Source organism: Coffea arabica, chromosome 3e, assembly GCF_036785885.1.
Source record: "Coffea arabica cultivar ET-39 chromosome 3e, Coffea Arabica ET-39 HiFi, whole genome shotgun sequence".
NCBI classification, from domain to species: Eukaryota; Viridiplantae; Streptophyta; class Magnoliopsida; order Gentianales; family Rubiaceae; genus Coffea; species Coffea arabica.
The window spans coordinates 43,238,273-43,261,944 of NC_092315.1; the positions used below are offsets into that span (position 1 = coordinate 43,238,273).

At 39.6% G+C, this 23,672-nt stretch overlaps 1 protein-coding gene across 1 annotated transcript; it reads left to right on the forward strand.

The window, feature by feature from the left end:
• Positions 1-216: 216 nt before the first annotated feature.
• LOC140038537 (uncharacterized) lies at positions 217-1,008 on the forward strand. The gene has a single exon (XM_072083919.1). The coding sequence runs from the start codon at positions 217-219 to the stop codon at positions 1,006-1,008; it is 792 nt and encodes a 263-aa protein (XP_071940020.1).
• Positions 1,009-23,672: the final 22,664 nt, after the last annotated feature.

A 23,672-nucleotide genomic window follows, 5' to 3' on the forward strand; every position in this document is an offset into this window, starting at 1 on the left:
TCAACAATCTAGGTAGGAAATCTGGGAGGCCCACAACTATGCCAAGAAGCTGCAGCAGTTTCGTGCACAAATTCCTTCTTCTTCCACATCCAAATGATTAGGCCGATCAATATAATGGTATGAAACATACGGGGTATCTCCCGGGCTGCGTCTCAACGGTTCCTCCAGAAATTATGCTCATAGCATTTTGTTCGCTTGTTGGTTTTGCTGGAGCCAATGACGGACGTTGGACAGCTTGACATTATCTCCCGACGTCTGCGTTTCTCCAGAGCCCAAGCGTTCTTGGAAGGCAAAATCTGGGTCCTTTGGAGTGAGACTGCAACGCTTGAATTCGAGGAATGGGGGGACCAACTGGTCCATATGAAGGCGACATGGGTTGGGACCACTCTTCACTTCTCAGCAGCATATGCAAAGTGCACACGGGTGGGGAGGAGAGACCTGTGGAGGGCAATGGAGGAGATTGCTGGGGGGCTTGACGGGCCGTGGATAGTCGCGAGGGATTTTAATGTCATTTCCAAGGCAGAGGAGAGGCTGGGGGGAGCCTCCCCAAACTTGTGTAACATGGAAGAGTTCAACGACACAGTGTTTAACTATCTCCTATCGGAGGTCAGTTTTGATGGCTCGGCCTTCACATGGACAAACGGTTCGTTGTGGCAGCGCTTGGATAGGGCCTTAGCGAATGAGGCCTGGGGGGAACTATTCCAGACCACTAAAGTTTCCCACTTAATGCGTGGGCGGTCGGACCATGCCCCATTACTAATTAAGTGTGGGAGTTCAATGGGGCATGGCTCGGTGTTCAGATTCCTCAATGTATGGAGGAGGCACCCTAAGTTATTAGAGGTGGTTAGGGAGGCTTGGAGGACCCCAGTGTCTGGGAGCGGAATGGTGGGCTTTTTTGGCAAGTTGTCACAGACCAAGGCGGCCCTTCGAAGCTGGAATGCGCAAGTGTTTGGGAATCTAGTTCAGAATATGAGCGAGGCAGAGAAGGACTTACAGCAGAAGGAGTAGGAGTACGACTTGGTGCGGGACCCAACTTCGAGAGGCATTGGGAGAGGCCCGAGCCTGTCACGCCTGAGCTCTCACCTCAGAGGGGGAATATTGGAAGCAAAAATCAGCGATTAAATGGATTCAATTGGGCGATGCAAACACGAAATTTTTCCACTCAGTGGTCAAATAGTGAAGGTCCATGAATTTCATTGCTCGGGTGAAAAGGGAGAACGGGCAGTGGATTGAGGACGAGGAGGGGATCAAGGCCTCCGCAGCTCAGTATTTTGCGCGGCTATTTTCTACAGAACGGGAGGATAGATCCTCACCAGTGATAGACGGTACACTACCGATGGTGAGCCCGGAAGAGAATGAACTATTTCTCAGGATGCCAATAGTGGATGAGCTAAAGGAGGTGGTGTTTGCACTGCCGGTGGACAGTGCCGTAGGCTCGGACGGGTTTGGAGCTGGGTTCTACCAGGGATGCTGGGATATCATTCATCCTGATTTACTGTTAGGCGTTCAAGATTTCTTCAAGGGAGTTCAGCAGCCGCGGGCCTTCACGAGTGCCATGATAGTCCTGATCCCGAAGGTGGTGGGGGCGTCCCAATGGAAAGAGTTTCGACCCATTAGTCTCTACAATGTCAGCTCTAAGATTATCTCAAAAATCCTAGCCAACCGGCTTAACCTACTGCTCCCCAAGCTAATATCACCTTGGCAGTCTGGGTTTGTTCCAGGTAGAGGAATCACTGATAACATCCTCCTGGCCCAAGAACTGGCACTGGATATAGATAGGAGAGTGAGGGCGCCAAATATCATGCTAAAGCTAGATATGGAAAAGGCATACGACAGGGTGGAGTGGGGCTTCCTCATCTTTATGATGCGGCAGTTCGGCTTCTCCGAATGCGCGATAGATTTGGTTTTCCGGACGCTGTCCAACAACTGGTTCTCGGTCCTTATCAATGGCTCGCCAGCAGGGTTCTTCAAATTCTCCAGAGAGGTACGCCAAGGCGACCCGCTGTTGCCGGCTCTGTTCCTGTTAGTCGCAGAGTTCTTGGGGCATGCACTGCAGCGGTTGTTTGCCCAGGAGGTGGACAGGTGCTTTGTGTCGGCAGGATCCCGAGTGCCATACTTGGCCTTCGCAGATGACATCCTGATTCTTGCTAGATGTTCGAGCGAGAGTCTACAGGCTATGGGAAATATCTTTCAGTATTACCAATCGTTCTCCGGTCAGAGGATTAATGCCGGGAATAGTTCGTTCCTTATCTCAAAGTGGGCGTCGGAGGAGCAATGTGCACTAGTGGCTTCGACACTGGGTTTTCAGAGGCAGAGCTTCCCTCTCACCTACTTCGGGGCACCCGTGGCACGGAGACAGATGTCTTGCATACTGTTTGATTCAGTCATTGCAAAACTGAGAGACAGATTGCTCTACTCGCGGTTTCTGTTAACAGGGGGTAAATTGGTACTTCTGCGACATGTGCTTAGCTCGATCCCGATGTACGTTCTGCAGGTGTTGCAGCCACCGAAGGCGGTGTTTGCTAAGTTGGGAAGGATCTGTAATGCTTTCTTATGGGACAAATCGAGGGAGGCCATAGGCATTCATTGGGTGGCATGGGAGAAACTTTGTTACCCGGTGAAAGAGGGAGGAATAGGCTTGAGGTCTTTCGAGGATATGTGCTCAGCCTTTGCCTAGAAGCTTTGATGGAGGTTGAGGCAGCGGGAGTTTATTTGGGTACAGTTCATGCATGCTAAGAACATACGGGGGCGGCATCCCATTAGAGTGCAGGTACCGAGGCCTCCTTGGTCTTGGAGACGCCTGGAACAGGAGCGGGAGACAGCTGAGCAGTAGATCCGATGGTGCATTAGGAGAGGGTTTATAGATTTCTGGCACAATCGGTGGCTCTTGGAATCCCTACTGGCAGATGTTGTTACGATGGTCGACCCCCCCATATGTTGGTGGCAGAGTTCTTTGGCGGCGACAGATGGTGTGACACCCCCACTTCTCCCAAAGGTGAATCCAAGGGTATCCGCGGGACGCCTGCCCGACTCTCGCCCAAGACTCGAGACAATTCCAATTCAAACCTAGTCTAATACTAACAATGAAAGTCGGAATAAAGGTACGAAATCATTTTCATATATAAATATCCAGTCTTACATCACAATTTCAATTTTACAATCACTTTTTCCAAAATATACAACATCCAAAAGTGTCTAGTTGATTACAATTAAAACACTAATACAAAAGTGCCTCAAGTCGACATTTCCTTAACTCCTTCCAATCGGGTTCCTGTTAAGAAAAACAAACTAATGGGATGAGCTGACGCTCAGTGAGGCCAAGAAAATCATGCAAGCAGTTAATTCAAGTAGCAATAAAGTTGGTACGAGAGATAAAGCTATAACATTCAAGTAATTCCTGAGTATTCACAAAACACATTCAAGAAGGATACGGAAGCTCTTAGGAGCTCATTTCCACTTGCTTTGCCAAAGTTCAATCCAATAATCCGTAGAACTTTACTTATTTTATGATTCTGAGTCGAATGAGAGGTACCTCCTACCCGAATCGGTGTGGTACATACTATCGCTCAGTGGTCGATTATACGTTTATAGTTCTGAGTCGAATGAGAGGTACCTCCCATCCGAATCGGTGTGGTACATACTATCGCTTAGTGGTCGATTATACATTTATGGTTCTGAGTTGAATGAGAGATACCTCCCACCCGAATCGGTGTGGTACATACTATCGCTCAGTGGTCGATGAGACATCGCTCCAATCGACTTATGCTTTGCTTATAGTTCTGAGTCGAATGAGAGGTACCTCCCATCTAAATTGGTGTGGTACATACTATCGCCCAATAGTCGATGAGACATCGCTCCAATCGACTTAGGATGGTTTATGATTTTGAGACGACATGAGAGATACCTCCCACCTGGATCGGTATGGCACATACTATCGTTCAGAGAACCGATCATTTATTTAGGGTTTTGAACTGACATGAGAGATACCTCCCACCTGAATCGGTGTGGTACATGCTATCGCTCAGAGACCCGATTATACGATTATAATTATAAGGGTTGATGACATTCAGTCCAATCGATAAATACCGTTATAGGCCGATGAGCGCACTCAATCGGCAGTCATAAGTTCAATTATGAATTGAGGAGATTCACTTCAACGACATATACAGCCATAGCATATAATGCAATTCAATTCAGACAATTCAATTACAATTCATTTTATTGAGAATGCATTCGATAAAGTACACACTCGACTCAGCAGTTATAACCCATCCATTTCATAATGAGCAATTCACATAATTTCTAAATATTCATGCACTTCACACTCACAAATTGAAACAAGGAAGTAAGTGCGTAAATAAGTCTTTAGGTGTTCCCATCGAGATCCTCTTGAAGGTCTCCTTGAACACATGAACAAACAATAGTTGTCTATTACGTACTATCACTTAAAACCCTAATTATCAAGGAAGATTGCACTCTTGTACAATCTAAGAAAACGTCACAAAAATGAGTCTTAATTTCTTATAAATCGAGACTCAAAAGTGAGATTTAAATATACAAGAAAAATCCAATTTTCATCTTTAAAATCATTGGAAGGAAATGAGTAGGTATAAATCATTTTTTCCAAACGAACGATCGAAGATGGACTGTAGAAGCCACGTCACAATCCGGCCAAAAATTATCGAATTCAGGGGCATTTTTTGAAAAATCATAACTCACTCTCTGAAAGTCCAAAATTAGAAAACTTGGTACCGTTAGAAACTACTTTCAAAGTACTAAAAGTTCCTAGAAGGCACTTTTCCATAATTTGAAATGGAAGATATTCAAATTTTGGGTTCAAGAGGCTGTTTTGGAATACCAAAACAGTTTTGGGTTGATTTTTGGAAAAGTTTGGAAATTCGACAAAATTCACACAATGCGAGTTAGCCTCTGAAATTTGGAACTCAATTAGAGTTACAATCAAAGTTTAAAACACAATAAGCGGAACAAGAATCAGAGTTTTAAGCAACAAGATATATCGGCTCAAAGTTACTGAAATTTTCTCACCAACCCGGGGTTTTCCAGATTTAAAATGGGAACTTTAAGACTTTGGTTGAACATTGAAATGGACTTGGAATGGCACCAAATTTGGTAGTATTATCCTACCATTTTAGGGCTATTCCTCTGCCAAATATCATACAAAAATTTGCATGGGTAGTTGGTTAACAAAATCATTAAAGTTCCAAAACCTTTCGAGGCAAAACTGCCTTGTGCATTCATCTCCCTTTTCTCAAACATTTAGCCAATGAAATTTTATCAAACATGGTCCAATTATGAAGAAAATGCCTAAGAAACATTCAAAATGTGTTTGATAGGTGATTATCACCAAGAGTTTTGAAATAACAACTGTCAAATCAAGATTAGCTATAAATCAGTCCAGAATTAGGGTTTTCTTTCACGAAGACAGCACTGAAATCCATCCACAACTTACTCAATTCAACTCAGAATTGGGCGGGGTCAATGGCGTTGAAAACTATATTCATAAGGCTACAATTTCTTAGAAGGAATCATTTTAAAATTCTGTCCACCACTAGGTCATATTTCAGCATCAAGTCGCAGCTCAAAATAGGGCTTCCAGTACAGACGAGAAACAAAACAGGCAACTTTACAAGGTTGGTACGGCTCACTCAGGTGGAATCAGAGCATGCATTTTATACCGTTAGAAATTGGAAGTGTCTAGTTTCTAATACCACAAACAGCACTCGATTTTGACATCGGAGGAAAGAGTTATGGCTGAAACAAAACCACTGCCAGAGAGGCTCTGGTTATGAATCTAGTTTTGCTACATTTTCGAAATCTCAACTTTTGGCCAACCAATTTGGATGATTTTTGGTGGAAACTTTCTACACAACCCACACAACATATTTATATCAAAATCAAGTCAATTGAACCATAAAAAAATTGCACCAACAAGTGCGGCAAAGCAGGGGCAGAACCGGCATCTCAACATGCAACCCCTCATTTGATTTCCTTTTCACTTTTAACACTTAGTTCTACTAAATTAACACTTAATCAACACAATTAACATCCAATCTAATCAAATCATATCATCAAAGCCATTGTGGGATTTCATAGAGCCTACTCACAAGATTTCCAACAATATAAAGCTACCCATATGAATCTATGAGCTCACAAGTGCAATACAACTTATATAAACCAAGATTCAAGAGATTGATCATCATTTACCTTCTTAGATGGCTAGAACAGAAATTTTTAGTCACCTTAAACCCAAGAAAACTATGGAAATGCAGCTCTTCTCCTAGCTTAAGATGATTACCAAGTAATTTGCAAGTTGTGGTTAAATTTTGAAGTGATTTGGGCAAGAGATTGAAGAGAGAGAAGGTGACGAAATTTTGGTCTTGTTCTCCTTGTGAGGTTTGGCTGCTTGAGTGTATGTGAGGGAGGGAAATCTGATGTTATTGGCTTCTAAAGGAAGCTTAAAATATGTGGCCCAAAATTACTCCAAGTCCACTGAGAAAATAATGCGCGTGCGCGCGCGTTTCGTGCTCGTTTCCTCTCGAGTTTGTTTCACTTGTACCCTAAACCTTTAATGCACTTCCATTCATACTATTAGTATTTACTCTTAATAGTTTAAAAATAAGGGTCTAATATCCCTCAAATAATTGCGCGCGCAAAATCGCGTACTTCCGATTTGTGCGCGATAACGTGAAATTTCTAAGCAATTCTTATAACGATGGTATAACTATCTAGTACTTGAGGACTTAAACATAAAAATAACTATTTTAAGACTAATGTATAAATCTTCAATTTTCAAGCTCGTTATACCCTCGAATCGATTATTATCTCCAAACGCGCATTCACTATTCTCACTAAACGAGCTTTTATAAATTAAATTGGATAACAAGTCATTTTAAAAATACATTTAAGCCATGGTTCCATGTAATTGGGTCTAAAAAGGTTGGAATAAAATATTCGGAGCAAACAGGTGAATAAATATTTAAATAAACTAGTAATATTCGATAAAAATAAGAAAATTTTCGGGTTCTCACATCCTCCCCTCTTTAAAAGAATTTCGCCCTCGAAATTCACACTTAGGATAATAGTCATACCCCTTAATAGTCACGCTTATCAGATCAATCACTAACTTACATTTCCAACCCATACTTCACAATTTCTATTCATCCAATTTGTAGTCAAAATTTGATTCTATCTCATGAATCTAGAGTTTTGCAAAAGGGTGTGTCGTACTATGGTCACTTAGAACTTTAACTAAGCAAATTCTACTAGTGTCAAGTACTTATTCCAACTTTCTCCAAAATCCAAGATATGTGTCCTTAAGGGCCTGAATTGTCCTCTCGGACTGTCTATCAGTCTATGGGTGGTAATTGATCGTACAATCATAGTTCTTTAACTCCACTTATTTTCATTATTTCAAGTTCAACTCTTTTGAGGAAAACAAGTGCTTAAGACTCTTGTGATCCATGAAATCCTCAAAAGCTACTCCATACAGATAAGATCTTCACATTTCAATCCAAAATCTTTACCGATCCCTTATCATAGGTCAAATTCTCATCAAGTCCTATTCCTTTCAGTCAAACTCACACTTATTGAATTTAACAAAAGTTGGTGCCCCCTCGGGGTTTGTAAAACTATCACTAAGTGTCTTTCATGAATTTCTCAAACATCAGAGTATATCGATATATCATCAATAAATGCCACCACAGATTAATCCAAATATGGTTTAAAACCTCGATGCATTAAATCCATAATTCTAGTGGTGCCTAGTGCAAAAAATAAATCAATTATGTGAGAAAATACTCAAAACAAGAGCCAATCAAGAAACATTGGAACTAATAATAATTTACATTCATTATCATGTCAAGATCCATACAATTAGCAAGTTATGGAGGAAATCACAAAAATATAGCACGTAGGTGCCACAAGAGTACTTTTAGTCACGTAAGACTAAAGTAAAATCGAGTGCCTCAAAACTAGGCCACACAATCATACAAAATATAATGACCTCAGCACTAGCATCACCCCAACTAATCCTAACTATACCAGTCAAAAGGGTCAATCAATCTAGACCTAGTCCACAGTAGGACTATCAGGTGGAATCTCTTCCTCAAGATCCTCCTCAAGGTCCTCCTCCTGAACCGAGCTCTGGACAATATCCGTCACCCCCTCTATCATCATAGTGGCATCTGCCCGGATCCTGGAAGCTCGATCACAGGCCTCCTCTCCTACTCTGGCAAGTCGGGCCCTAGCCCTCTGAAACTCCTCGTGAGTGACCGCAGCAGTAGCCACCTCGCCAGCCAGTACCTCCTCAAGCTCAGCGACACTCTCGCCCTGAGCACTAACCATTTGTCTCAACTCGTCCACCTCCACCTGTAAATCTAGGTTGGTATTCACCAATTGACGACGCTCATCGTCCAGAGCTAGTACTAGGTAGTTCGGGTAGGCAAATGTCACCCTACACGAACATTTAGACCTAGTCCACAGTAGGACTATCAGGTGGAATCTCTTCTTCAAGATCCTCCTCAGGGTCCTCCTCCTGAACCGAGCTCTGGACAATATCCGTCACCCCCTCTATCATCATAGTGGCATCTGCCCGGATCCTGGAAGCTCGATCACAGACCTCCTCTCCTACTCTAGCAAGTCGGGCCCTAGCCCTCTGAAACTCCTCGTGAGTGACCGCAGCAGTAGCCACCTCGCCAGCCAGTACCTCCTCAAGCTCAGCGACCTCTCGCCCTGAGCACTAACCATCTGTCTCAACTCGTCCACCTCCGCCTGTAAATTTAGGTTGGTATTCACCAATTGACGATGCTCGTCGTCCAGAGCTAGTACTAGGTAGTTCGGTTAGGCAAATGTCACCCTACACGAACATCGATGATACCTATCATAGGGCGAATAACGCACACGAGCTCCTCCACCCAGAGCTCGGTAGTAAATAGACCTAGGGGGCTCTACATGGCTATTAGAGTGGTCATTCCCATTAGCTGCGGGGTTCCCATGCCCATTTTCCATCCCTGCAAAATAATCACACTTTTCAGGTTAGAAACTTAGTCACTAGCTCGCTCAAATATCACTTAAGAAATAACTAAGTGATCTAGTCACTATTCTCGAGAGTAAAGTCTCTCAAATATCTCCCCAAATAACCTTTTTTAAACCTAGGTTCTGAATTTTTCATCCCTACAAGTTGTCACTAAAATTTTAAACTAGTTCCACAGTCCGGCATCCTAAAATTTTAAGCTTAGGATACATTACAAAAATCTGAATCCTAGGCTCTGATACCAACTGTGATGCCCCCACTTCTCCTAAGGGCGAACCCAAGGGTATCCGTGGGATGCCTGCCCAACTCTCGTCAGGACTCGAGACAATTCCAATTCAAACCTAGTCTAATACTAATAATGAAAGTCGGAATAAAGGTACGAAATCATTTCCATATATAAATATCCAGTCTTACATCACAATTTCAATTTTACAATCACTTTCCCTAAAATACACAACATCCAAAAGTGTCTAGTTGATTACAATCAAAACACTAATACAAAAGTGCCTCAAGTCGGCATTTCCTTAACTCCTTCCAATCGGCTTCCTGTTAAGGAAAACAAACTAATGGAATGAGCTGACACACAGTGAGGCCAAGAAAATCATGCAAGCAGGTAATTCAAGTAGCAATAAAGCTGGTACTAGAGATAAAACTATAATATTCAAGCAATTCTCGAATATTCACAAAACACATTCAAGAAAGATGCGGAAGCTCTTAGGTGCTCAGTTCCACTTGCTTTGCCAAAGTTCAATCCAATAGTCCGTAGAACTTTACTTATTCCATTTATAATTCTGAGTCGAATGAGAGGTACCTCCCACCCGAATCGGTGTGGTACATACTATCGCTTAATGGTCGATTATACATTTATGGTTCTGAGTCAAATGAGAGATACCTCCCACCTGAATCGATGTGGTACATACTATCGCTCAGTGGTCGATGAGACATCGTTCCAATCGACTTATGCTTTGCTTATAGTTCTGAGTCGAATGAGAGGCACCTCCCACCTAAATTGGTGTGGTACATACTATCGCCCAATAGTTGATGAGATATTGCTCCAATCGACTTAGGATGGTTTATGGTTTTGAGACGACATGAGAGGTACCTCCCACCCGGATCGGTGAGGCACATACTATCGTTCAGAGAACCGATCATTTATTTAGGGTTTTGAGCCGACATGAGAGATACCTCCCACCCGAATGGTGTGGTACATGCTATCGCTCAGAGACCCGACTATACGATTATAGTTATAAGGGTTGATGACATTCAGTCCAATCGACAAATACCGTTATAGGCTAATGAGCGCACTCCAATCGGCAGTCATACAGTTCAATTATGAATCGAGAAGATTCACTCCAACGACATATACAGCCATAGCATATAATGCAATTCAATTCAGGCAATTCAATTACAATTCATTTTATTGAGAACGCATTCGATAAAGACACACCCGACTCATCAGTTATAACCCATCCATTTTATAATGAGTAATTCACATAATTTCTAAATATTCATGCACTTCACACTCACCAATTGAAACAAGGGAGTAAGTGCGTAAACAAGTCTTTAGGTGTTCTCCTCGACATCCTCTTGATTGAGCACCTGAACAAACAATATTGTCTATTACATACTATCACTTAAAGCCCCTAATTATCAAGGAATATTGCACTCTTGTACAATCTAAGAAAACGTCACGAAAATGAGTCTTGATTTTTTATAAATCGAAACTCAAAAGTGGGGTTTAAATATAAAAGAAAAATCCAATTTTCATCTTTGAAATCGTTGGACGGAAATGAGTAGGTATAAATCATTTTTTTTCCAAACGAACGATCAAAGATGGACTGTAGAAGCCACGTCACAATCCAGCCAAGAATTATCGAATTCAGGGGCATTCTTTAAAAAATCATAACTCACTCTCCGAAAGTTCAAATTAGAAAACTTGGTACCGTTGGAAACTACTTCCAAAGTACTAAAAATTCTTAGAAGGCACTTTTTTCATAATTTCAAATGGAAGACATTCAAAATTTGGGTCCAAGAGCTGTTTTGGAATACCAAGACAGTTTTGGGTTGATTTTTGGCAAAGTTTGGAAATTCGGAAAAATTCACACAATGCGAGTTAGCCTCTGAAATTTGGAACTCAATTAGAGTTACAATCAAAGTTTAAAACACAATAAGCGGAACAAGAATCAGAGTTTTGGGCACCAAGATATAGCGGCTCAAAGTTACTGAAATTTTCTCACCAACCCGGGGTTTTCCAAATTTAAAATGGGAACTTTAAGACTTTGGTTGAACATTGAAATGGACTTGGAATGGCACCAAATTTGGTAGTATTATCCTACCATATGAGGGCTATTTCTCTGCCAAATATCAGACAAAAATTCGTATGGAGAGTCGGTTAACAAAATTATTAAACTTCCAAGAATTTTCAAGGCAAAACTGCCTTATGCATTCATCTCCATTTTCTCAAACATTTGGCCAATGAAATTTTTTCAAACATGGTCCAATTATGAAGATAATGTCTAAGAAACATTCAAAATGTGTCTGATAGTTGATTATCACCAAGAGTTTCGAAATGACAACTCCCAAATCAAGATTAGCTATAAATCAGTCCAGAATTAGGGTTTTCTTTTACGAAGACAGCTCTGAAATCTGGTCACAACTTACTCAATTCAACTCGAAATTGAGCGTGGTTAGTGGCGTTAAAAACTACATTCATAAGGATACAATTTCTTAGAAGGAATCATTTTAAAATTCTGTCCACCACTAGGTCATATTTGAGCATCAAGTCGCAACTCAAAACAGGGCTTCCAGTACATACGAGAAACAGAACAGGCAAATTTACAAGGTTGGTACGGCTCACTCAGGTGGAATCAGGGCATGCATTTTATACTGTTGGAAAATTGGAAGTGTCTAGTTTCTAATGACAAAACGACACTGGATTTTGACATCGGAGGAAAGAGTTATGGCTGAAACAAAACCACTGCCAGAGAGGCTCTGGTTACGTTTCCAGTTTTGCTACATTTTCGAAATCTCAACTTTTGGCCAACCAATTTGGATGATTTTTGGTGAAAACTTTCCACACAACTCACACAACATATTTATATCAAAATCAAGTTAATTGAACCACAAAAAAATTGCACCAACAGGTACGACAAAGCAGGGGCAGAACCGGCATCTCAACATGCAACCCCTCATTTGATTTCCTTTTCACTTTTAACACTTAGCTCTACTAAATTAACACTTAATCAACACAATTAACATCCAATCTAATCAAATCATATCATCAAAACCATTGTGGGATTTCATAGAGCCTACTCACAAGATTTCCAACAATATAAATCTACCCATATGAATCTATGAGCTCACAAGTGCAATACAACTTATATAAACCAAGATTCAAGAGGTTGATTATCATTTACCTTCTTAGATGGCTCGAGCAGAAATTTTCAGTCACCTTAAGCCCAAGAAAACCATGGAAATGCAGCTCTTCTCCTAGCTTAAGATGATCACCAAGTAATTTGCAAGTTGTGGTTAAATTTTGATGTGATTTGGGCAAGAGATTGAAGAGAGAGAAGGTGAAGAAATTCTGGTCTTGTTCTCCTTGTGAGATTTGGATGCTTGAGTGTATGTGAGGGAGGGAAATCTGATGTTATTGGCTTCTAAAGGAAGCTTAAAATATGTGGCCCAAATTTACTCCAAGTCTACTAAGAAAATAATGCGCGTGCGCGCGCGTTTCGTGCTCGTTTACTCCCGAGTTTGTTTCACTTGTACCCTAAACCTTTAATGCACTTTCATTCATACTATTATTATTCACTCTTAATAGTCTAAAAATAAGGATCTAATATCCCTCAAATAATTGCGCGCGCAAAACCGCGTACTTTCGATTTGTGATCGAATAACGCGAAATTTCTAAGCAATTCTTATAACGATGGTATAACTATCTAGTACTTGAGGACTTAAACATAAAAATAACTATTTTAAGACTAATGTATAAGTCTTCAATTTTCAAGCTCGTTGTACCCTCGAATCGATTATTATCTCCAAACGCGCATTCACTATTCTCACTAAACGAGCTTTTATAAATTATATTGGGTAACAAGTCATTTTAAAGATACATGTAAGCCATGGTTCCATGTAATTGGATCTAAAAAGGTTGGAATAAAATATTCGGAGCAAACAGGCGAATAAATATTTAAATAAACTAGTAATATTTCCTAAAAATAAGAAAATTTTCGGGTTCTCACAGATGGAAATTAGATAGACTGCAAGAGTGGGTCCCTGATTGGGTAATCTCATTGATACGCGACATCCACATCTACCCGGAGCAAGAGGATCGCATGGTTTGGCTGGGGTCGACAACAGGCGAGTTTTCGCTGAAAAGGGCCTGGACCTCGATACGCCGACGCCAGGAGTCATTGGAAGTCTATCGAGTGCTTTGGAATGGTGTGGTGCCTCTGAAAATTTCATTCTTTGTTTGGTGGCTTGTTAGGGATATACTACCTCTCGAGATGACGCTCAAGCGAGTTGGAATCCCGGTCGCCTCCCGTTGCCTCTGCTGCGGGCAGCAGGAAGAGTCGTGGAGACACTTATTCATAACAGGCCCGGTTGCTGCCCAGGTATGGAACTACTTTAGAAGGAGATTCGGTATTATTGACTCTACATTCTCATCTGTCTCGTCTATACTACTGGCCTGGTCTTCCTCTAGCACGGGGTGGAAGGTGAGTCACATTTGGATGGTGGTCCCGCTGAGTGTCCTATGGAGTCTGTGGAAAGCCAGAAACAGTGCTAGGTTTGAGGGTACGTGATTCGATGGACCCACGGTGATTACAATGATGGACCAATTGATTGGGCAATTTGGTACAGCGGGGATCCTCTCGGCCACGCATTTTCAGGGAGACACTGAGGATCCATGGGCGGAGCTAGTGCTTTGAACCATTCGCCGGCGGTGCTCTATAGCGATGTCGTGGAAGCGCCCTCCACCTACGTTCTTCAAGTTGAACACGGATGCCAGTGTAACCCAAGGGAGGGCAACTGGGGGGGGCATCCTCAGAGACTCAAGTGGGCCGGTTGTCTTTACATTTTACAAGGAGTTTGGGGACGCGGAGGTCCTCACTGCAGAGGGTTTGGCTTTATTACAGGGGCTCCAGCTTTGCTAGGACCGGCAGATCCATGGGCTCCTGGCGGAAGTGGATTCTCAGGTTCTGGTCCAGTTGATTCACTCAGGGACAGTGTCGAAGTGGCCTTTATGCAACATGCTGCGTCAGATACGCCACCTGTTAGCCTTGTTGAACTCTTCAGTGTCGTACATCTTTAGGGAAGCAAACTCCTCAGCCGACAAGATGGCTAATTTGCGTTGGGGGTCCGATTTCTTTTGCACGTTGCATCAGCAACTGCCGGGTGTGGTCCGATCGTCTGTACTTCTTGATGCTAGGGAGGTCTTCTGTGTCCGCCATCTTTCTATAGTGCCTTCGAGATAGTTTTCTGGATAGCTGTCCGCCTGCTGGCGCCCAATGTACACTCTGTTGGAATTCAATAAAAGCAGTAGTTGATTTAAAAAAAAACCGGATTACCAATAAAGCACCATCAAATGTATGGCTTTCCTCCATTACAACAAAAGTGTACCTATTTGGAGGAAACAACACATTTATTTATCGGATAAAATTAAAAACAAATGGTGTTTTCCAATAACACACTGAACCTTTATGGGTTTCCTCTATTATAGCAAAATAGTACCCATTTTGGAGGTGAAAAGCAACTTTTTTTTGCGGATACAATAAAAAACAAACCCATTTACCAATAAAGCACCAGCAAATTTATGGCTTTCCTTCATTACAACAAAAGTGTACCCATTTTGGAGGAACAAACAGATTTATTTATCAGGTAAAATTTAAAAATTCAAAATATTTTCCAATGAAACACCAGCTCTTTATGCGTATCCTCTATTAAAGCAAAATAGTACCTATTTTGGAGACGAAAAACAAATTTATTTTTAGGGAAAAAATGGTGTTTTCTAATAAAGCACCTGCTCTTTACTGTTTTCCTCTATTACAACAAAACAGTACCCATTTTTCAGGAAAAAACAGATTTACTTATGGCATAAAATTAAAGCAATTGGTGTTTTCCAATAAAACAACTCCTTATGGCTTTCCTCCGTTATAGCAAATTAGTACCCATTTTGGAGGCGAAAAACATATTTGTTTTTAGAATATATTAAAAATCAAACCGGTTTTCCAATGAAAAGCAGCTATTTACGACTTTCCGCCATCACAACTAAAGAGTAACCATTTGGTAGGCAATGAACAAATTTGTTTATCGAATAAAATTAAAAATCAAACCCGTTTTTCAATAAAACACTAGCTCTTAACGGCTTTCCTCCATTACAACAAAATATTATCCATTTTCGAGCCAAAAACAAATTCTAGGCATTTGAATATATTAAAAAAAAAACTCCTTTCTCCAATAGAACATCAGCTCTTTATGCCTTTTACCCATTAATAAATTATTCATCAGATAAAGTCAGAGTAAATGACGAATATGTGGTTTAACATGTTATACTCGTTTCTCCATAAATTTTGTTAATAATTATTCAGGGTACCGTACGATTAATAATTTATCAGATAAAAGCAGATTAAATGCCCAATTTTACTATTATACCCATTTTCTATTTATTCTTTATACAAATGCTACCAATTTACAGCTTTGCTGCATGAAGTGTCCAATTTGCCATAACATACCAGTTCTTTATAGCACTCCTCCAACATATGAACAAACCACCCGCTCTTTATGGCTAATTTACTTTTACATATATAATCGACGTAAATGTATAATCCACCCATTTATCTTTCATAAATATAGGATACCAATGCATAATAGCTAAAACTTATTGTCAGATAACAATAATACAATTACAAAAAAACTTACAAATAATTAATAAGATAATTTAAATTATAATTAGATTCAAGTTTAGGCAACATTACAATCACTAATATTACGGGCAATACAAAAAACCTGCCGATTACATACGTGCATTGCTTGTTCATTTGTTTTGCACTGATACCACTCGCACAACAACCACTTGAAGACATTGCCTCCCAAAATATTGTTCACCTACTGCCAATAACATATAAGTTGCATTAAATTATTGTTCCTCCTATACACAGTGTGAGGTTAACCAAAATCTAGGCATTCATATTGGTGGCTCGGAAAGTGCAACACGAAGAAGATGATCAAACCCAAGCAAGCCTTGCAGCACCACCGCCCTCATTGCTGCATTGCATTCAGAAAGGAACATGTTAACAGCTATCTTGAACCGCTCCTAGTTGGACATCAACTGCGGTCACATAAATAGTGCGTTAATGTTTTTAAAGGCAGCGGATATCAACTTTGTATAATGCGTAGTTGTTGTGTCAAACCTCAAGATTCAATCACGGGCGAAACTCATTAATATGTTTCATGAACTTCATGATGTATAGTCCGCAGTCAAACCTGAAACAAATGCATGAATGGGTTAGGGAGGTTGGACTGCGAAACCATATGAAGTATAAGGTTAGAGTCGTAACGTGTTGGTTTGGCGGGAACACCACGATGCCCTTTCAATGGGTAAGTGTCATATGTTGTGCTTGTACCGTGGTCCAAAATCGAACAACAGAGCCTCGTGAATTCTGCGTAGCTACATGGAAAGAAAGCAAGCACAAACGATTACAATGTTATTTGTTGGCTTATAAGTAAACATATATACAGATTACATTAGTTGGGGTAAGCGGGAGAAAGGGCAAAGGCTGGACTTATCGTGGAGGACAAAAGTAGGACCGTATAGGATGGCTTATAAGTAAAGAGGTATATGTTAATGTCAAACAATACTATTTTGAGATGGGTGAGTGGATGAGTGCTGACAAACTGACCACTAATCTTGTAATTGCCTCACGACCATCATTTTATTCTTCATCAGGCAAATTGTCGTATATAAGTACTTTCTCCTCAGTCAAGTCTACGATTTAGAGGAACCAGTGCTCACAACGATGGTTCATTGGGACACAAATTTGTAAGCCACGAATGCAAGAAACAATGCTTATATGATTATACCATACAGACAATCGTATGTGAAAGTATCAAATCTATTGTAACTCGAGAACCATCCAACAGAGAGGACAAATGTCTATGCCATTTATACGCCATACTTTACTGCATGCATACACAGGTCCGTCAAACGATGCCTCTCGTAGGTAGTCCGTATACAATATCTCGGCAGCCACATTGGTTGACGATACCAGGTGCTATTCAGCGGAAGAAAATGTCAGTTAACGAAAATAGACAGAAACATTCCATTTGGTACATTGTGGACATGTCTTACGTAAACTTAATGGATATGCTGTTCATGTATGCTTCAAAGCAGACTAGACGGTGACACTGTTTATTACACATACTTGAAGGCTGACTAGGTGGAACGTCAAATTACATGTGCACAACATAAGACACACAATTGACTCTGCAAACAAATGTGTTGGGCAACGAATGCTTGGGTATGCAAGAAATTGAAGAGGACCTTGAACTTCCTCCTTAAGTACACCCCAAACATGTTCATGCATATGTTCAATAACTGGCGTCTGTATAACTTAACTTATGCAAACACAGCACGAAAAATGTCTTATGCGTACCTGCACAACTGCAGGGAGAAACCATGTGACCGCCGTGGCAAATGGGTTGAGTCGCCGAGGTTCAAAGTCCTGCACATGAACAGGGTTCAGCCTATGTCCAGAGTTCTGCACATCTGCATACTGAGGCTGGTATCCACCACCAAACGACGATAGCTGAACAACGAAAGTGGCCTTCAGCTTCGCTAGATTGACAGCACGATTGGCACACCCTCGGCTGATGTTGGCACCCTTTGGTGGGCGGTGCGCATCACATTTGCGTCGACACCTAATCGTAGTGTCACCCTCTACTACACAAGTCCTTTCATCCCCTCTCACCAATGCTTCCCTCACCAAATCTAACGACCGCCCCATGCTGGTCATCGTTTCCCTTACAGCTATTAGGTGCGCTTTCAACTCATTGTTGCTGTTCTCAAGAAGAGTGAGCCTACAGTCAACCGACGGAGGAGGCTGAACAAGAGCTAAACATTCTTGACGCTTCGTCTGTGTCTTCATGGTCAGTTTCACTTGCCAGGGAACGAATTAATCCCTCGCAACACAGTGGATTAAGAAAAGAGTTGTATAACTTAAAACCAGCACTTCACAAACTAGTTACCCACCCACACAAACATAGCCTCTGCTTACCGGGTAATTCGTGTGTCCGCCAAAGCCGCCGCCAGACTTCAACCTTACCATGCCCAAATCAATTTCAACCTGCCGCCAGTGGCTATTCCATGGGATCCCAGCAACAACTTTGGGCTGCAAATGATCATCTCCCAAGCCAAATCGCTGAAAGTACATTATCTACAAACATGCACGCATCAGCTGCAATCGTTACTTTGCCAATTATTATGCTGTAATATGATTAATTATGATGACATAAGTCGTACAACTCACCACAAGAAACGTCACGCATCCAGACACCTCTCGCACTGCTAAGGATTGTGCTGTTCTTATCCCGAACATGAGTTTATCGAATACAAATTTGCTCCAGTCGTACTCTGCCAATTTCCCTGCCTGCGCAACAAATGAGACAAACTCCCCTATAGAAACCGTCACTTTCCCCAGGGTACCGCAGGTTGTACGTCAAAAGAGTAAAGAATTTAATCCTAAATTCTGTGCCGCAACTTTTAAGATTCTGAAGGCTTCGATGCACTTTGCTGTACACAATACATCCTTCTTTAACTGGGATATGGAGCTCATCTTCAACCGCCACACTAATGTCTATGCTACGTAAACCATTGATTACGTCCTGTTGCCTTGCAGGACTCCAAAACATGCCGCAACATCTGATGTGCTGACTGGTACAAAGTGGTCGTCGACATTCACACAACCACTTTCGGTGTTAAAACTGTTAATAATCCATGACAACATTTCTGGATCCAGTGTAAATGGCATAAGTTCAAGAATGCCAGTGAAACCACAGTTACCTACAACTTGTCTTAGGTTCGTTGTCAGCGAATCAATCATTTCCTTCACATTCATCAAATTCGTTGGACTAGTCAACCTACATCCCCGCAAGAATCCATGGTTCACGCAGTTAGTAAATGCAAAGTGGAGACGCATGGTAGCTTGCAAAACATATGCATAAACTGCAAACACAGGATGCTATACCTACTGAACTCACCTGCAGTGCCAACCTTGCACTACCTTCGACTTGTGAGGACAGACAATTGCGATAGTTAAATATTTCTCCCATCGGACTACACCTTAACAAGTAGGCAAGATCCGTTGACACCCCAGAGCCACCTTCAACAGTCCCTGCGCAATTTCCCCCCTCTGTGCACGGTAATGGAGTTGTGGATGAACTGGAGTAAAGGAACAACAGCACCTTCCAGTCCATACTCCCATCTTCGTCATCCCTGTGTTTTACGGTTGCACGGGCGGACAAGATCCATGAGATGCAAGCCGCAATTGGGAAAATATGCTCTAATGAACATAACGCCTCCAGATGCACAAACATTTCATCCCCTACACAGGAACCCCTAAAACAAGAACCCTACCACAAAATTGTGGGTTTATGGGTTGCCTTGCTAACTTATTGTTGTGGCCCCAAACCAGTTTTGCTAGTCTAAGTGTTGCTTTCGAACCAATATATAATATATCCATATATACATATATATAGGTGTGTGTGGCTATATATATACACATATACTATCTCCTAATTTTGTTTCATGTGTGCACAATTGAAAATATCGTTCTTCGCTACCTATCTGGACCAATAAAAAAATAACAATTTATTGGTGGGCCACGACTGGGCCTATGCTACCAACAAACAAAAAAGTAGTTGCTGCTAACTTTTGACCATTTTCAACTTTACCGTATCCGTTTCTCACCAGACAAAAAGTTAGGCAAGTAAGAAGGTGCGGTTAAATAGTTCTACCTACACGATTAATGCATATCTTTTTTTTTTGCTCAAGACAGGCAAAAGTGGTGGCTATAAATTCCCCTCATTTATGGTGTTCAGCATTGATTATTGTAGCAGCATTTACTAAAACTATATACACCGATTATGGTAATCATATGCACATGGGTGAAAACTGAAAGTATACAAGCAAGTATTCTAAAAAGTTTAAATACTTACATGCTTACTGAGGCTGCCAGACGACCTCTGCAACCACAATTCCGCAGTTGTGTCTCCGGTTTCAGCGATGAAGTCTAGCACGGTGTAAATGGACTGCACAGTCCTGATCACACAGCCTTAGTCAGCTTACGTCAATGCTTTTTTTTCAACAAACCGGTCCCCTACCATGCGTTTTTGGCAAGGACGGTGTGGGACCGTGCCAGGTGTCATCGCTTTTCTTGCCATTTGCATAGTTTCATTTCATTTTCTCTCCATTTATTGTAAAGGTTTCGCTCGTGTCGCTCTCTGCTCCGGATCTTTCCTTTGTACCAATTATTTTGTGACCCCACTTGTTACCGATGGCGTCTGAAGTAAACTTCAGCTTTGGCATTGCTTTATTGAACTCCGGCTTACATTATGGACCCGAATACCCGATAACAAAATGTAACTACATTTATTTTATATTTACTTTTAGATTACATATGCATGTCATTCTTTTTAGTGGCTGAATCTTACATTCGTGAACTATCTGCAGACGAAAATAAAATTCCAGACTATACTAATTTTGTTATACCAAATCTAACATTCTTATTATTGTATTAATTGTTACGCTATTTCTCTAATTTTCTTAGGGCTACATTAATACAAGTTTAATTCTTATTATGTCTTATGTACCAGAAAATACATATTATCCTATTGACGTTGACACGTCTAACAGGTAATCAAATGGATGGTAAAAATTTAGAATGAATAAGTTGCCTTGTATAACGGTTGTAAAGGTTCCTTTCGACTTTATAAATTAGGTGTTTTGAGTTTGCAAAAACAATATCTTGCATATCTTTGTAGTGGAAACGGAGTTTAAACTTGCTATATGTTACTTTTCTATTTTCCATTGTATCGTAAAGGATAATTTGCCATTCAACCTAATTTTATTCTGATTTTATCCAACTAATAAATTAACTTATCAAAAAATGGTAAAATAGATAATTCATGGAGGAAATCCATAAAGAGCTGATTTTTATATTGAAAAACAGGTTTAATTTCATTTTATCCAACAAATAAATTTGTTGATGGGAAAATGAGTACTCTGTTCTTATAATGGAGGAAAGCCATAAAGAGTTAGTGTTTTATTGGAAAATGAATTTTTATGCATTTTATCCGATAAATAAATTTATTTATGAGAAAATGGGTGTTAAAGAGGTGTATTTGATGGAAAAATGATACTTTAGGATACCAATGGATAATAGTTAAAACACAATCACGGATTCGGTCATGCTGAAATAATGAAGAATCGGTTCCGTTTTGTTTACATATTTTTCGGTGAACATTTCAGAACCACCACTGTATTTCTTCGAATGCGAACTATAAGTACTTGGTACTGTACTGTACCAATGGATAATAGTTAAAACACAATCACGGATTCGGTCATGCTGAAATAATGAAGAATCGGTTCCGTTTTGTTTACATATTTTTCGGTGAACATTTCAGAACCACCACTGTATTTCTTCGAATGCGAACTATAAGTACTGTACGTATCTGCTATTCCTTTCCCTTTTACACCATTCCTTTTCACTTATGCACTTTCTGCTAAAAGATTTTCATTTATTTTTTTTAAATGCAAAAAAAAAGCAATTAATTATGTATAAATCGAAAAAATACTATTTCACTTTCTGCCACTTTCCTCATACGTTAGACGACTGGTAAGAAAATCGTGAAGAGCTGCTATTTTTATGAATGATAACTTTTTCCGTAAATGACCTGCTCTTTATGGCTTTCCTTTATTATATGTCCAGGTATCTTCTTTTAACGACCATTTTACATCTATTTTAATTAGTACTTTAAACAATGATATTCAAATGTTTCTTTCCCTTTTAGACCGGCTATTTTGGTGCTCTGGGAAAAAAGATTTTAGCTTACTTTTTTTTTACTGCAAAAGAAAAAAATTATTTCCCTAGACATCCCAAAAATACTTATTTATTCACATACCACTAAGTATGTATACAAGTACATTAACAGTACTTACTAAGTATGGTACTCATTTTAAATTATTAATAATACATTTTAGTGTTATTTCAATTACCACTAAATTACCACTAAAATGTACCAATAATACATTTTAAGCATAATAGAATATTTTTGACATAAATTAGCATGTTTTTGTCATTAATCAAATTTACTATGTTATAAGTAAAAATTACTATTTATGTATAAAAACATACTTTCACTTATGTATACAAATCTATATCTATATAAATTTAAGAAGGGATTTTTAGCAACAAACCTCCACGTATCTTCCCACTACCAATTCCACTTATCTTGCATTTTACATTTAATTTAATTTATAAAAGATATTCCCCTTAACTTCCACATCTACTCTTCACATTTGAAATTGCTGGTTATCTTTTAAAATCATTTCATTTTAAATCGTTGGTTAATGTGCATGGTACCCTATTTCAACTTCAACCCATCACATTTTCGATTGCCTTGCGTTATTTATGATTCTACAACAATTAAAACTTTTATAAGACCATAACAAGAGATAACAAATATAACTTCTTTCTATGCTTTCTTATTAATTTAAATAAGTAAGATATATTATTTACACTCCTTTTTATTATTCACACTTCAATAAACATTTTGATCATATAATTTTCATCGGAAAGACTATATGATAAAACAAGTGGTGGAATTGCAAATAATAAAAAATTGAGTGCAAATAACATTTTCTTAAGTAAGAACTGGCTCTCATGCCTTTCTAATTTAAAAAAGCAGTGGCTCCACTTATATAGGAATTTAGTTTGAAGTTTATTAGTGGGAGGGTAAATAAAAAGAAAATATTGCCAAACTTAGTAAAAAAAAACTAAATGATAATATTTTATCTTTAAACTTAGTAATCCTAAGTAAAATGGCAAAATTAAATAGAAAACAAAAAGGAAATAATGTCGTGGATTTAAAAAAATAAGAATGGTACCATTCATGAAATCCAAATTATGAAATCACTAAATAAAAAAAAAGTACGACTAGCCTTTTAACGTGGAAACTTTTTTTCCAATATTCATTTTTTATAAAGATTAATGATACTTGAAAAAAAGTAATATTATAGTTTAAGACAAAGATATAGAACATTCAACCCTAAAATACTACTTAATTGGTATATATCTTGCCCAAATTTGATAATATATTTGAATAAGAGTGCAAATTCCAAACACTAAGGATAACTTTTGGTATGATTAATTAGTTTATGTATTATTATTGTTGTCTTCATATGTAAATATAAAGACACTATGTTAAACTATATATATATATTGATTGTAAAGTACTTGAGGATATTATAGATATTATCAGTTTTTCATTTCCATTTTTAGATACTACTAATTGCAACCATTATAATTAATTTTTAATTGTATATTTTCATTATGATACGTAAAGT